The sequence below is a fragment of the Myxine glutinosa genome, chromosome 10 (genome assembly GCF_964187855.1).
Source record: "Myxine glutinosa chromosome 10, kmMyxGlut1.1, whole genome shotgun sequence".
In the NCBI taxonomy this organism is placed as follows: Eukaryota; Metazoa; Chordata; class Myxini; order Myxiniformes; family Myxinidae; genus Myxine; species Myxine glutinosa.
In genome coordinates this window covers 9,222,606-9,240,027 of record NC_136270.1, presented here as the reverse complement: position 1 = coordinate 9,240,027, position 17,422 = coordinate 9,222,606, and the positions used below count along the sequence as shown (strand labels likewise).

The window sequence follows — 17,422 nt, the reverse complement described above, 5'->3', positions numbered from 1 at the left end:
ACAATGAAAGGTTTATATCTCCCACCCATTTTAAAGTGAGCGGCACTGTGATCGGTCATGTGACATCACACCTTGCTTTAAAAATGGCTGTCCCGCTGTAAGTATGCAGCAGACAACAATCATTGAATTTCTTACTGTGGAAAAGGTTCCTCAAGTGGATATTCATTGGCGTTTAAAGAATGTGTACAGCGACTCTACCATTGATGTGAGCACCGTTAGATGTTGGGCAAGCATGGCAAGAGTGGAGAAACAGATATTGACGACAAGCCTCAAAAGTGCTCGGCCTGCCACCACGGTGACATCAGAAAACAAGAGTCGGATTGATGTGCTTAGAGTGCATTGCCGACTTCATATTTCTCACATATGTCACGCATATTCCCTGTAATGTCAATGCGATTGGAATTATATTTAGGCTATAATAGTGTGTGTGTGTGTGTGTGTGTGTGTGTGTGTGTGTGTGTGTGTGTGTGTGTGTGTGTGTGTGTGTGTGTGTGTGTGTGTGTGTGTGTGTACACGTCTCCTCCATAACTCCAAAACCATGAAACCAAGTGGCCCCAAACTTTGCATGCATACTTCTTGACCTCCAAGAGAGTTCATGAATGAAAACTGAGAATTTGGGTGTGTGAAAACGCCCCTTTTTGAAGATAATTTACGCTAAAATTTACATCAACTAGAAACGGGCTTACAGCCTGTGTTCAGCTCGGGGTCTTAATTTCACCATTTTGTCTGCTCAGCTCAGATATGCCTCGCCTCAGAACAGGTTGGTTTATGTACAATAAAACTTCATATCTCCAAATGGTAATATATATGATCTTCGTACCTATGAATCACTGTATTCCTGTATACATCGCAATGCTTATAAACGCCAGTGTTTGTGCCTTTACCTAATTTCCGCACACGCTTTACATCTATAACATGCAATAAGCTCGATAACCTCTTCACCTGAATCAAATTTCAAACTTTAAACTCCAGAATTGACCTTATTAGCAGCAGTTCCGACTCCTAAAAAGCGTTCATTTGTCCACTTCGGACACTCTGGGCATCTCAACAGTTTTGCTGCAGTGCTTGCTTGAGTGCTTAAGCCGCTTGGCGAGAACTCCACAACCTGCTTGGGTAATGGCACACTGCAAATTCACCATTCTCTTACCTTTCCATTTGCTTTATTTGGGAGCCATGGTGGCAGCCGCAGGTCGAGTCTCATCCCTTAAGGGAAGCCCATGTTATAATCTCCTAAAATGTTACGTGCTGTTTGAAAACAAAGGGTAGTTTGCTGTCCCTCACTCTTTCTCATCTCATCTCCTCTCATCTCCTCTCCTCTCATCTCCTCACATCTCCTCTCATCTCCTATCTCCTCTCCTCTCATCTCCTCTCCTCTCATCTCCTCTCATCTCCTCTCCTCTCATCTCCTCTCATCTCCTCTCCTCTCATCTCCTCTCCTCTCATCTCCTCTCATCTCCTCTCATCTCCTCTCATCTCCTCTCCTCTCCTCTCATCTCCTCTCCTCTCATCTCCTCTCCTCTCATCTCCTCTCATCTCCTCTCATCTCCTCTCCTCTCATCTCCTCTCCTCTCATCTCCTCTCCTCTCATCTCCTCTCATCTCCTCTCATCTCCTCTCATCTCCTCACATCTCCTCTCATCTCCTCCTCTCATCTCCTCTCATCTCATCTCATCTCCTCTCATCTCCTCTCCTCACATCTCCTCTCCTCACATCTCCTCTCCTCTCCTCTCCTCTCATCTCCTCTCATCTCCTCTCCTCTCATCTCATCTCCTCTCATCTCCTCTCATCTCCTCTCCTCTCCTCTCCTCTCCTCTCCTCTCTCTCTCTCTCTCTCTCTCTCTCTCTCTCTTCCGCATCCCTTCCCCCTCCCTCCCTCTCACCTGTCCTCCTACTCTCCCCCTCCCCCCATCCACCTCTGCCTCTGCTACCTCCCCCTCTCTTACTCCCCCACCCCCTCCGCTACCTCCCCCTCTCTTACTCCCCCCCCTCCCCTCCATATTCCCGTCACACAGCGAGTCTGCATTACCCAAGAAACGCCGAGTACCTTTGCGAGTGAGAAATCACAACAAGAGGAATCACTTTCGTACTTACCCTCATATATATTGTTTGGAGGATAAACAGCAATCAAAATAGGTTATTATGTGGTTATTTTTCCATCGCTTATATTATGTATTGCTTGTGTAAAGTGAAAAAATTGAATGAAAACGAAGACCAAAATTCCTGACCACAGTTGAAAAGTGCTGTTCACATGCGAGGCTTTAAATACCAAACATCAAGGGCTTTTGTAACAAAAGCAATTATTGCAGTTTCCCACCTGAAGCAAAAAAACTAAAAACCTGAATGAATTTGATTCATTCCATTGATTCATTTGATTCAAACTCAAATTTTGAGTTTTAAAAAATATCTTGTTTTGACCCCTGTGACCCCAAGGTCCCATCCCTTAGTAGGGCATGAACCAGGGGCAAAATGCAAAAAATCGTTACATATTTCATGCATCCCCCAATGTTGTTTGCACATACAGTTTCTGTAAAAAAAAATGTTTTAAAATGTGCTTGAAGAGCATTTTTTGGTATTTGACCTTTTGACCCCACCACAAGGACCCAGTGGGTAGGGACGAAAATGATACTGCTCTGGCACATTCTTGCCATGTGGTGATCATAACTAGCAAGTTTGGTGAATTGCTGCCCAACCGTTTAGGAGATAGCGTGATGGACAGACAAGACAGACAGGCCTAATTACAATATCTCTACGTTTTGGATCGAAGGAATTCAGCTGCACACTACTCACTACTCCTGTTTCCTCAACACTAAATTGTGCACAATCTCAATAACACGACTCCAAGAAAAGATGATAATCCTGACAACAACAAAGAACATCGCCAAAACGCTTCCCAAAAGGGCTCAATCTTTACAAACCCTAAAGGTAGTATCACTAACACAACAGGTCTATAATGTTCGAAAGGGAGCTCCAGGGAAGCAATGATTTCAAATCAGGGAGGGGAGAGGGGTTGGGGTGGTTGGAGAGTGGGAGTGGGGGGGAGGGAGTGATTGTTAGAATATAGTGACAAATATATCACAATGTAGAATACAAGCTACAAGGGAAATCATCCACCCTTCAACAACCCTGTCCAATCAAGATGAAGCTGTAGGCACTGGCTGTCTGCTGCTGTCATTTCATTTTGCGTGGCTTTGGCATCGCCAAATAATATGGGTTTTTTTTCCCCCCCAACTTGGTCATTTTGGTGGATGGAGAAAATAGTATTGAAATTAAAGCCTATTCATTGGCATTGCATCAATGTTGTTGTCATCCATGTGGCCTACATGTTACCTTCACCGTGAGCCTTGGAATTTGAAAGAAGCCTTCCTGGATTTAAACAGCAGGATATCGAATCCTCTACGACAAAGAATGATTTTTTTCTTAGAAGACAACCGTCCAAAAAATATTTTACTGCACATGAGACAAGAGAAACCAATCAAGTACATCCACGCAGTTCCATAGCCGAGCCTTTGTAAAGTTGTGGATTTGTCAAAACATGTTACCTATCCTCACAAAGCATTGTTGCAACCACAAAGCCAACAAAATATGGAGACCACAAAGCTGTTGCAAATCAGTCTTATTTATTCCTTGGATAGCTTTTGCTCAATATTCTCGGTAAGATGGAAGAGAGAAATCTAACCACTCATCTAAACCACCATAAAGTGCAATAACATTCGTTATTATGTAGGGTAGGTTACATTGCAGTACAATAAATAAATATTTATCACACCGTCAAAAATGGCCATTTATCTGGCAAATCTCACTCAAACAAGAGGGAGAATTGCTTTGCAACACATGTCCCCTTCCAAGTTTCAGTTCAATATGTTAAGGGGTATGGAAAAAGTGAAGAAAACCACAGGTGGGATGGATGGACGGACAGACAGACGGAGAGCAAACCTATAGTTAGTTCCCTTCGGGTAAAACTAGTAAAACCCGGAATTGCTTCATCCAACCAAATAGTTTCTCATATTACCTTTTAATCTGTTTACATAAGTCACCAAAAGTGAAAATTTGTTTGGCAGATTGCAATAAAAGGAGAAGGGGATTTCTAATTTTAAATAGCATTCCAAAGCCATGGATGGGTAGGTGTGAAGAGCACAAATGGGTGCGAGAGAAAAGGTGGATGACAGAAGACGGGGAAGTGAACATCGCTGCAAATTCGATGTAAGTGATGAGTCGATTGTTCGCAAGATGGCATTAGCAAAGATTACTGCTGGAAGAGTAAACAAGAACGGAAGAAGACCACCTCACTGGGCTCGGGGGTAAGAGTGCAAACCTGCACCACGATTGCGGTGCTTACCGGAGTCCGCGGGGCACTGTCCCAAGGTGACGTCCCTCCTCAGCAGCCCGTTCGGGAGTGGTTGTGCAGACAGGTAAGCGGCACGCTCTGCACTGCGCAACTTCTGTCGTAGAGAGAACAAACAAAAAAAAGCAATCTCATTGTACCGTAAATTGCCATGCCGGCCTCAGAATGCTTCGTTAGCGAACGAATGTTTTGCAAACAAAATCCAGAATCCACCACGTGCTTCATCATGAATGAACAACAACATGTTAATTTACCCAATGGCAAAAGATAAACTATTTAAACTATTAATGAACTAGGGACATGACCATACATTGGAAAAGCAATGAACGTTCCATTCGGAAACCTCCACAACAAGGAATACAAAAAATAAAGATAAAAAGCATTGCGAATGAAGATAACATTATGGCTTCAGCCAGAAGACAAACGATCATTAAGAGGGAGGGATGGGGCATGACCTTATGGACAGGCATTGGGCCCCGATGGCCTCGAAATTGATTTCTCTCTCGAGTACTTCACCTCTCATGGCTTATGGTGGGAGCTGCTTGCATAGAGCTGTCACGTTGGGGACCCTTAACAAATTGCTTCAACTGAGCCAAGCTAAAAATACAGGCACGACAAGTACGACACCAGTCAAAATGCTTGTTTACATACTCGAGCCAAAATGGTTTAATAAAAGCCCCTGGTCTGCTGAGGATAGGAATGTTTGCACCACTGTACACCTGGTGGCAACTTAAAGGGGGGTGGTCATCGGTCAAAAAAAAAGCGGTTAGAGAAATGAAAAATGTGGTGAATGGAGACATGTGAGTTAGCGCTGCGGGAAAATGAGGCAGACAAGACTGGGGACGGTGAGGCCAGAGTTGCAAAGAAATGGGAGGGGAGAGATGGGAAGGGGACAAGGGGGAAGGAGTGGGAAGAGGGAGGACTCGTAGAAGTAACAGCAGAAATAAGATGCAGCAAAATGAAAAATAAAATGTAATCGATGCAGATTCTGAATCGCAAACAAAACGGTACAGTGAGGTACCCCGTCGTGCTAATAGCAAAACCAGAGTTCAAGGCCTGACCAGCTTCACTTATTCGCACGTAGGGAAAACTCACCATGCCTGCGAAATTCACAAATACAGCAACCTCTTCTTCAAAAGTGTAGAACAAAAGTTTCCTTTATGTTGCGATTATTTTTACACCTCAACGTCTACAGCAACACTTCGATGGAATCCAGTCAGCCACAGCGCCGTTGCCTTCACCCTGGGCCTCTGCGCCCCATGATGGAAAAAACACTCGCCGTTTAAAGAGCCTCGCAGCTCAATCAGCCACCGGCAAGCCAGGCTCCTCGCAAGGCCTAAGCGAGGCGCCAGGAAACAGCTCCACGCAGCAACAAGGCGGGCACGATGTTTTACGGCGAAGGGCGAAAATGTGCGCAGACGTAGTGAAGCCTTCAACGTCTGGAGCGTCTGAAATTTTAATTGGGCCAGAGCACGGGCAGTGCTGGCACAGCCCGCATGCGGATTCGCCCAAGCAGTGTAACCGATAGGCAACAGATGCGGCCACATTGCAGTGGGGCGGAAGCAGAGTTGAGCAGGGCCCCATTTTACACTGGAATTGCTCGGGCTGCTAAATTGCCCACGGGAGCAAATTTTGTCACGTTCAGGTCACAACAAAAACCGAGTGCACGGACCTAGCCCAGGGTAGGTACACAGCATAGCATGGATTTACCCAGAAAGCATTGCTTTCTTTATAGGTGTTGGGTAAACCCGTGTCAAATCAACCACTTTCAAAAGCATCAATTTTGTCCCTCATGCACATCGCACAGATCGAGTTCCAAAGCTTTACAACCCGTAACAAAGCCAGAAAATGGTGGTGGAAATCGGCTTTGGCCAAGAATGTGTCTGAAAGGAATGGGTAGGTAATGATACAATGCTAATGATAAGTAGTGTGGAATGACGACTCACAGCTCAATCCTTTTAGAAGCCAACACGATCATCCTGCTACACACATACCCGCCACGCTATTTCCTTTGGATAAACTTTATTGAGGAAATTCCCCTGCAATAAAGGAGAAGGATAACAATACACATCTGACTCAAAAAAATGGAGGTGATGCTTTTCCATCTCCCAGGTATGATCGGATTCAGATTCCAGAACAACTCACAGGTGAAATATTTTTTGTTGAAGCACTGCTTTGTTTCACTTGTGATCTTGTTTTTTTTTACATCTTACTCCTATTGCTTTGTCAAAAAAATAAGAATTATATGTAATAACAATGAGTTTATTTGTTTTCGTTTGGAAATAAGGTCCCATGACCGTCGAGGCAACATCGTACCAGAAGTGTATGTACTTCTGGTACACTTCTGGTACAACGTAGCATCAAGCTTATCATATTTAGGACGGCATTATAATGCTGGGAAAATAAAATGCACATCCATCACATCGCAAGATTATGGGAAGAGGTGGGGAAGCTGTTGCAGGCATAGAGCATTTATTACCTGGGCTACTGAAGGTGAACGGAGATTATGCATTCACCCCTGTTTGCACCTGTTTGTTTGTCTGTGAGCAGGACATCTCAAAAAGTTACGGATGGATTCGGCCGAAATTTGGTGGACAAGTTGAGTGTGTGACAAGGACGAAACGATTTGATTTTGCTGACGACCCGGATGCGAATCCGGATACTAGAAAGGTGATTCTTCACCAGAGAGATTGGGCCAAAAACGATATATAGAATGATATCTCAAACAGTTACGGACGGATCCAGATGAAACTTAGTGGATGAGTTGGGTATGTGTCGATCTCAAGCCGATTAGATTTTGGTTCACATCCGGATGCAGATCCGGCCTATCCGTGGGATACAAAACGTAAACTGTTCAGCCTGGTGGAGGTATGCACTCTACCGAGTACTGTTCCAGTTGCTATACAATTACCCAAACTGTAAGAATGCAGAAGGACAAACTCAAGGCTTGGTCAACAAAGGCTCCAAAGTCCAACGTTTCAGTGCACTTGTCTACATCAGGGATTGTACCCGACAAAGGCAATCTGTGGCCCAAGTGTCGGCCTTTCTGAAAAAACCTTTTCTTTTCTTTTTTACAAAACCTAAAGTTGGTTGTGTTATCGCATTCTCCGCCGACAGTTGATAGGTGCTAGTTGCTAGGCCGAAGTCATGTGTGAATACCCACTTCTCCATTTGAAATAAAATAGAGTAAAACGGCCAGCAAATCCACCATCATTACAATCCTGGGGAATGCAAGAAAGGTCATGCTTTGGTTTATTCATCGTACATACTGGCGTTGTTCATACAATAAACAAGCCTAAAGAGCAGCTTTATAAAATGAAATGAAAAATATTAACACGTCATAAAGATGCACGTGTACACGCACCGTGGCTGCAAAACACTGCTGGACTTGAGGCATTTTTAATAAGTCCACATGAAATAGGCATTAACCAGGGAAGGCATTTCCTGTTCTCGATGCAAAACCTCGGCATTTTATCCCTCAGCTTGAGGAAAGAAAAAAAAAATGGAAAAAGAACAAAAAAAGGAGAAGCCCTTATGTCACGTGTGGGTTATGCGAAGACATTAAATACGGCCTACAGCCCACAATCCAAACCAAATATCCTCTTGTATATTCATTACGCCTCAAATATCCAAGCTGGATCACACTGCAACACTCAGACGGAAAAGAACATTCGGATATGCAGCAGTTTCTCCAGCAGGAATTAATCACGTCCAACAGCAAAACGCTAAATGGTGCGCTCCACTTCCATTCCTCCTAATTAGATTTCCCAATGCCACGCCTGTACCCATTCCATTCCAGACTTGGCGAGAAACTTTGGCCCTTCGGGGCTGCTCAGGCATTCTCAGGACTGGCCACCAATGCGGGGACGTGGAACCAATGGCCAAGTAACTTTGAGACGCCTCACGGCTCTTAAAGCGTGTGCTACCCTTCTTCATACAGTCAACAAGACCTTCTCATTCCCTTCCTGCACTCCATACCACTTCCCCTTCTTCTACACACAACACCTCCTTCCCTCCCAACCACAACCAAAACCCAATCAAAACGATTCCTTTCTTCCCACCTCAGGTTCACACACCCAAATCTCTCAAGCCAATTGGCCAAAACGTTTAAAAGACAACTTTATCCGTGTGTGGTGAACGAGCCAAAAAAGTCCCTCAACATTTTCTTGGGAAAAAGGGGGGAAAGGGCAACAACAGAGTGGAATTCTCAAGAATCACGAGTCTCAAATAATATGTTGAATGACCATCAGATAGTTCATTCCTATTTACACAAGCAATTGCATAGGTTATGGAATCAAGTTTAACTTCCCTTTTGTTGTATTTTTCGTCTTTACAAGTGGACCAAGTTGAGTACTCCCCTTCCACACACCACCTACAGAACAAAACATGATCATGTGATCTCAGAGGTAATATAAAGCCATGAGACCAACCAAGTTACCATCACGGGATTTCAAGGACAGTGCTTCGAGGACAAGTGGAAGCGTTACGTACATTAAGCTTTAAGAATTATCGTTAAATCAGACTTGACAGTCATTCAGCCGAAACCCAGACTCATCTGCTATATTCTGATAAGGTTACACAACATGTACACACAAGTCGTGGGTCATGGATGACAACGACGACGACGAAGACAAAAAAAAAAATCTAGCACAAACAGCAAATGTCAAAACAGATGTCCAAAAACACAACTGCTATTACTGCCTTATACTGCAGGCTAAAGAGGAGAAGAAATAACAAGCAGCTCATTACCTCATCATACAATGGGCTGGCAGGATAGCTCAGAGAAAGTGCAATCGCCTTTGAACTCTCATCCTCATCGGAGTTTGATTCGTGACCCGACTACAATCGACCACAGGTAGGGAGTTGCATCACAAAGCATCCTTTACCTCGGATGGGCGCAAAGCTTAAATTGTCCCATCTGCCAACGTTAAAGAGCCAACGACGACAAAGACGGGGTGAGTTATCACCATAACCTCCAAGTCCAGGTCTAATTCCTGCCTACATGTAACACCTGTACACATGTATGCCTACAGGGGGCACTGCACCACGTGCAGAGCTGAACGCTTCAGGAATGATGGAAACGTTGAAATATACTAACATGCAAATGTACATAGATTTTTATATTTTATTGCACTCCGAAAAGAAAGATGGATTAATCTTCATCGGGTTTTCTTCTTCTTTACATTTTAAAGCAGTCAACAGACCATGTCTGTGTGCACGTGTGTGTACAGGCAGTGTGTGTGTGTGTGTGTGTGTGTGTGTGTGTGTGTGTGTGTGTGTGTGTGTGTGTGTGTGTGTGTGTGTGTGTGCATGCGCATATATGCATGTGTGTGTGTGCATGTATATGCATGTATGTATGTGTATGTATGTATGTATGTATGTATGTGTGTATGTATGTATATATGTATGTATGTATATGCAATGCCCTCCATAAGTATTGGAACAGTGAAATCAAATTTGTTATTATTGCTATATACTCAAGAAATTTGGATTTGAGATCAAAAGATGAATATGAGACAAGAGTACAGATACAGAAGGTCATCTTTTATTTCTTGGTATTTCTATGTATATATGTTTTACCATTGTAGAACAATCGCACTTTTTATGGCCAGTCCCCCCATTTTAGGTAAGCAGAAGTATTGGAACAAATGACTGACAGGTGTTTCTTATTGCATTGAGTGTACACACATAAAATAGCTGTGAATGTCTTGTCTTGGTTTTAGCCTTTGCTTTTAGCTTGGGAGTCTGACTTGGGAGTCTGACTTGGGAGTCTGACTTGGGAGTCAGTAGGCAAAAACCAACATGAAGATTAGTGAACTGTCTATGGAAGCTGAAAGTATGTGTGTGTGAGTATGAACTGGAATCTGAAAGAAGAGAATAATTCAATTAGAAGCAGAGCACAAAATTTGGGCATAGTAAAAACAACAATTTGGAATATCTTGAAAAATAAAGAAACCACAAGTTTACCTATCAATAGAGAACAGCCAGGTTAGCCAAGGAAAAACAACTGCAGCTGATGACAGAAAAATCATCAGAGCTGTGAAGAAAAACCCTGAAACAACTGTCGGTGACATCACCAAACAGAATTACAAAGGCTACAACGCAAGAGGCAAACCTCTCATCAGCACCAAAAACAGAAAGGCCAGATTAGAATTTGCCAACAAGTAGAGGTGAGGTAGTAGAGTTCTGGAACAAAGTTTTATGGACAGATGAGACCAAGATAAACCTTTACTAATGTGATGAAAATGCAAAAGTGTGGAGAAAGGAAGAAACTACATATTATACAACCAAAGCATACTACCTCATTTGTGAAGTATGGTGGAGGTCATGTCATGGCTTGGGCTTGCATGGCTGCCTCTGGAATAGGCTCACTCATCTTTATTGATGACTAGCAGAAGTACCCAGCGTTGCTGGGTGGGGGAGGGGTGGAGGGGGGAGAGGGGGGAGGAGGAGGAGGGGAGAGGGGAAAGGGGGAGGGATGGGAAGGAAGGGGAGGGGAGGAGGGAGAGAGGATGGGGGGGGGGGGGAGAGGAGGGGAGGGGTGAGGATGAAGGGGGGAGGAGGTGAAGGGGAGGGGAAAATGGGGGGAAGGGAGGAGGGGGGAGAGGAGGGAGAGCGGGGAGGGTGGAGGGGGGAGGGGGGAGAGGAGGGGGAAGGGTGGTAAAGGGGGGAAGGGGAAGGGGGGAAGGGGAGGGGAGGGGGGAGAGGGAAAGGGGGGAGGGGGAGGGGAGGGGGAGGAGAGGGGGGGAAGCGGAGGGGAGAAGACTTCCGCCAGGTACTTCCTCACCACTGAGCCCATAACCTTCCCGCGGCCCGTCCCGACATTTTTTGTATTAGAGGTTTCCTCCTATCTTCCACCGTTCAGGAGATTAGTACATGCAGACAAACAAAAACTTTCTTTTATATATATATATATAATAATATAGATAGAAGATAGATATATATGTGGTGTATATGTGTACGTGGTGTATGTGTGTGTGTGTGTGTGTGTGTGTGTGTGTGTGTGTGTGTGTGTGTGTGTGTGTGTGTGTGTGTGTGTGTGTGTGTGTGTGTGTGTGTGTGTGTATGTGTGTGTATGTATGTGTGTGTGAATAAGAATTGTGAGGAACAGAAATGAAAAAACGAGGTGTGTGGTGTGTGTGTGGTGTGTGCGTGGTGTGTGTGTGTCTATGGTGTGTGTGTGGTGTGTGTGTGTATATGGTGTGTGTGTGTCTATGGTGTGTGTGTCTATGGTGTGTGTGTGTCTATGGTGTGTGTGTGTCTATGGTGTGTGTGTGTCTATGGTGTGTGTGTGTCTATGGTGTGTGTGTGTCTGTGGTGTGTGTGTGTCTGTGGTGTGTGTGTGTCTGTGGTGTGTGTGTGTCTGTGGTGTGTGTGTGTCTATGGTGTGTGTGTGTCTATGTGTGTGTGTGTGTGTGTGTGTGTGTGTGTGTGTGTGTGTGTGTGTGTGTGTGTGTGTGTGTGTGTGTGTGTGTGAACATTCTGTAAGAATGTGTGAATAAGTGTGAACAATTGTGAGGAACAGAAATGAAAAAACGAGATGTGTGTGTGTATGTGGTATGTGTGGTGTGTGTGTGTGTGTATGTGGTGTGTGTGTATGTGGTGTGTGTGTGTGTGGTGTGTGTGTGTGTGTGTGTGTGTGTGTGTGTGTGTGTGTGTGTGTGTGTGTGTGTGTGTATGTATCATCACGTGGTTTGTGTGTGGTGTGTATCACATCATAAACACGTCATCACAGGTGATCTCAGAATAGTGAAAGATAAAAGATTACGTGCATTACTTACAAAAGGACCAAATTATAGAGAAAACAAAAGAATAAACTGGAATAAGCAATGGAACTTACAATGATGGGACTGAGCGAATGGATGAGCGAACAAATTTATAAACATAAAGTACCAAACACACAAATGACTTTATGGTTGGAGGAGGTAGAGAAACATGTGAAAAGGAGAGTTGTTGATTTGAAAAGAAAAGTTCGAATCAATAATCCGAAGGCAATTTTAAACAATCCAGAGACACGTGATTGCTTAAGGCAGCTTCAAACACAATATGTTATTGTTCCAATTGAGAAAGCAAATAATAATATTGCATTTGTATGTAAAACATTCTACATTCAAACACTTTTGGAAGAATTGGGCTTAGACACGGGAATTTCAAAGACCGACAAAATTGGTAACGATAACAAAACAGACTTGATACAACACCATACAAATCACTCAACGGTGAGAAGACTGCTAGTTCCGGATAAACACCATAAATTACCATTCATTTACCGGATCCCAAAAATGCACAAACACCCTTGGAAGATGAGGTTCATCATCGCAAGTAGAGAATGTAGTTTGAAACCTTTGTCGGGCAGTATAGCAGCGGCAATGAAACTAATCTATAAATGCTTAAAAAACTACCATGAAAAAGTGAAGTTTTATTCTGGTATTAAGAAATTCTGGATCATTGACAATTCCAAACCGGTAATCGACAGTGTCCGCAACATTAATAACAAGGGTAAAGCAAAATGTCTTTCAACCTTTGATTTTTCCACATTGTACACAAACATTCCACATGACAAGCTAGTAACCGCATTGGACAGAGCAATAGATAAAGCATTTGTAGGAGATAATAAAGTATACATTAATGTATATCAAAACAGAGCACACTGGTCTGTAAAGGATAATAATCAATATTCATGTAGTTTTTCAAAAAGTAAACTCAAAGAAAGTATTCGATTTCTGCGAAACAACAGTTTATTTACATTTGGCAACAAGATGCTCCAGCAGACAGTGGGCATACCCATGGGTTCAGATCCGGCCCCTTTCTTTGCAAATTTGTTTCTGCACATGTACGACTTTGATTGGGTCCAGAACATGTGCAGGAATAAATTAACAACTGCACGAAGATGCGGAAACATCTTCAGGTTCATTGATGATTTGTTGGCAATTAATGATGGATTTGTATTTGAGCAGCTTCATGATGACATATATCCAAAAGAACTTGAATTAAAAAAGGAAAACCAAACTTCCACTTCAGTTTCCTTTTTAGAATTACAAATTGACATCCATAATAATAAATTTCACACCAAATTATTTGATAAACGAGATGCTTTTCCATTCCACATTGTCCGAATGCCTTTCTTAGACAGCAACATTCCCAAAAAGCTATTTTATGGTACGGTTGCAGGTGAAATAATTAGGACAGTGAGAGCAGCCACACACAGCTATGAACTTGGCAATAGATTACAACAACTAGTCAGACGTATGTTAGCACAGGGGGCTACAGTTGTTAGATTAAAACAAGTTTACTTTAATATCACAAAAAGGCACCAAATCGAATTAGTAAAATATAATACGAATAATAAAAATATTATTCATGAGATCTTTATGTAAATACAGTACAATATAAGAATTAAATATACTACAAATCAATGTTGCTTGGAATCAGTGGTGGCTCGGATACGGCAGCATGCCAAAAACCGTTATAGGTGACAGTTTGAATATTCGAAATGCAGTTTGATCCAGAGGTAGGTGGTGTGGTCATGCTGGCTGATAGATATTGTTTGTTTAAGGTAAGATGTGCATGATTTAATGTATTATCATATAATGGAGTGTGTAGGAAAGTTATAAATATATGATAACACAATAAATCCTTTAGTGAGTAAAGTTTGAATAAATGTTGTTGCATTGATGAGTTGACTGACTGCCTGGACGCAACTGAGGTTGTGGATCTACTGATGTACCATCTATTGATGTGGATCCATGATCGAGGTTGTGGATCTGCCGTTTGGAGAGGTCCTGGGCTGAAAGTATCGAAACCGAGTAAGAACGGTGCCCAGCTGATGATCCATGCAGTCGGGAAACTAGTCAATTGCTTACAGGTTAAGGTTCTTGCTTTGGGTAGGGGAACTATGTTTGAGGTTTGCAATTTAAATAAAGTTGAATATGGGATGTTGTGAAATTAACATCACTAGGACGTGCCCGTACGTGGGTGCCCGTTCGGAAAAACATTCCAAACCGCGTGGCAGTAACGACCACAGAACCCCCCCCCCCCCTCTATTTACATGAAATGGTTTGGTCCATTCGCAAAGCCAAAGCGAACGACCACAGAACCCCCCCCTCTATTTACATGAAATGGTTCGGTCCATTCGCAAAGCCAAAGCGAACGGCGAACGGCTAAATCGCCATAGCTCGGTAACTACTTCTCCGATTAATATGAAACCTTGAAAAGGCACATCCTCGGGTCCCCAGCAATATACCTGGCAAGTTTCAAGTATATCGGACCTGTGGTTGTCGAGAAACAGCGGTCACAGACACACAGACACACAGACATACACACAGACATACAGAGATTACTGGAATTATAGATAGATATACAGAAATCCTTTAAATTATTTATATTTAAGTTTAGGAACAACCAATACTGTACAATTAATTAAATGCATTCTAAAATAAGAATTGAATAAGGGAAATAGGAATTTAAAATCATAAGAGATAGAATTGTGAGGCACAAAAATAAAAAACAAGATGTATATGTGTATGTGCGAATATGTTTGTGTGTGTGTGTGTGTGTGTGTGTGTGTGTGTGTGTGTGTGTGTGTGTGTGTGTGTGTGTGTGTGTGTGTGTGTATTTCTGTGTCTGTGTGAATAACAGACAGAATTGTGAGGAACAGAAATGAAAAAACAGACGTGTGTGATATATATGTGGTGTGTGTATGTCTATATATATTTATATGTGGTGTGTGTGTGTGTGTGTGTGTGTGTGTATGTGTGTGTGTGTGTGTGTGTGTATGTGTGTGTGTGTGTGTGTGTGTGTGTGTGTGTGTGTGTGTGTGTGTGTGTGTGTGTGTGTGTGTGTGTGTATGTGTGTGTGTGTATGTAGTGTGTGTGTGTGTGTGTGTGTGTGTGTGTGTGTGTGTGTGTGTGTGTGTGTGTGTGTGTGTGTGTGTGTGTGTGTGTGTGCATGTATGCAGATATGCATAGTAACCCCATTAACAAGGAGAGCAACAACCTCAGCGAGAGAAAACCAGCCATAGAAAAAGTGAAAAATACAGAAATACAGTAATAAATACCACCTCAAAAAGAGAAACAGTAATGAGTGCACATTGCAAAACTGGCTAGGCCCATGACTCCTTTCATTCAAAATGACCTTTCATTCAACAATATAAACAAAATGTCAACAATTACACCTAATAGCAAAGGGACAAGCAAATGCTTTAATAAGGAAATATTAACGATTATTTGAACAGTAACAAAAAAGATTTTCCACAAGTCAGCAGCACGTCAGAAACCTGCACCTCCGGCGCTTTATTGTGGCGAGCCCCCCAAAAGGTGCAGCTTTGGCAGAATCTACATCTGTACTTTACACGACGAAGTCTTTCAAGAAGCGGTGCCATGCTCACTGCATTACATCAATGAGAAGGCAATTAGATAACGAATCACAACAGCACTTCACCTAATTACTGAGAATAGGGAGAAACCAACCGCAAGGAATGGGATGCACTGTACATCGTTTATCAGTGGCAGGTGACATGCATAGCAGGTGGGCATACACCAAGCCTACACTCACTTTCCATCAATGGTGGGCAAACATGGCATCAGAGGTAGAAATAAACCCGAACTCAAAAGTAATCCACAATTGGTATGTATGTATGTATGTATGTATGTATGTATGTATGTATGTATGTATGTATGTATGTATGTATGTATGTATGTATGTATGAATGTATGTATGTATGTATATATATATACATAATAAAATATAATATAAATATACTGTATATCTTACTACTATAATTCACCAAATGTCCGTCTGTCCGTTCGGAGATACCGCAAAAACGGCTCAACAGATCGCAACAATATTTTGGGTGGAGTATTCCTGGGACCCCTGGGAGTAAAATAGGCTATATTGTTTTTCCAATTTTTCGAAATTTTCCAATTTTCCAGTTTTTCCAAACACGATGGAATAATATTTACCAATATGAACAGTGATGTGGCTTTTATTGAAATTCTACAATACTGTTTAGATTTTGGGAGGAGGGGAGGAGGGAGGGGGGAGAGGAGGGGGGAAGGGGGGAGGGGGGAGGGGAGGGGGGAGGGGGGAAGGGGGGAGGGGAGGAGGGAGGGGGGAGGAGGGAGGGGGGAGGGGGGAGGAGGGAGGGGGGAGGGGGGAGGGGGGAGGGGGAGGAGGGAGGGGGAGGGGGGAGGAGGGAGGGGGAGGAGAGGGGGAGGGGAGGGGGAGGGGAGGGGGAAAGGGGGAGGGGATGGGGGAAGGGGGAGGGGGGAGGGGGGAGGAAAGAGGGGGGATGGGGAGGGTGAGGGATGGGAGGCTGAGGGATGGGAGGGGGTGGGAGGGGTTGAGGGGGGAGGGGGAGGGGGAGGGGGGAGGAGAGGGGGGAGGGGGAGGGGGAGGGGAGGGGTGGGAGGGGGAGAGGGGGGAGGGGGAGGGGGGAGGGGAGGAGGGGAGGAGGGAGGGGGGAGGGGAGGAGGGGACGAGGGGAGGGGGAGGGGAGGGGGGAATGGGGGAGGGGAGGAGGGAGGGGGAGGGGGGAGGGGGGAGGATGGAGGGGGAGGGGAGGGGGAATGGGGGAGGGGATGGGGGAGGGGGAGGGGGGAGGGAAGAGGGGGGGATGGGGAGGATGAGGGATGGGAGGGTGAGGGATGGGAGGGGGTGGGAGGGGTTGAGGGGGGAGGGGGAGGGGGGAGGGGGGAGGGGGAGGGGAGGGGGAGGGGGAGGGGGGACCCGGCAGAAGTACTCGGCATTGCTGGGCGGGGCAGGGGAGGGGAGGGGGGAGGGGAGGGGAAGGGGGGGGAAGGGGAGAAGAGGGGGGAGGGGAGAAGGGTGGGGGAGGGGAGGGGGAAAAGGGTGGGGGAGGGGAGGGGGAAAATGGAGGTGGAGGGGAGAAGGGGAGGGGGTAGGGTGGAGGGGGTAGGGTGGAGGGGGAAGGGAGGGGGAGGGGTGAGGGGAGGGGGGGGAAAGGGAGGGGGAGGGGGAAAATGGAGGGGGAGGGGAGAAGGGGAGGGGGGAGGGGGAGGGGAGAAGGGGAGGGGTAGGGTGGAGGGGGTAGGGTGGAGGGGGAAGGGAAGGGGGGATGGAA

At 44.7% G+C, this 17,422-nt stretch overlaps 1 protein-coding gene across 7 annotated transcripts in view; it reads right to left on the bottom strand.

Annotated features, from left to right (window-relative positions):
• LOC137412178 (zinc finger homeobox protein 4) overlaps positions 1-17,422 on the bottom strand; it is a 243,620-nt gene that overhangs the window by 144,931 nt on the left and 81,267 nt on the right. For all 7 annotated transcript variants that reach the window (XM_068097459.2, XM_068097460.2, XM_068097461.2 and 4 more), the window contains one exon: positions 4,336-4,438. In XM_068097459.2, the coding sequence (XP_067953560.2) occupies positions 4,336-4,438 (103 nt within the window). The remainder of the gene's footprint in view (positions 1-4,335; positions 4,439-17,422) is intronic.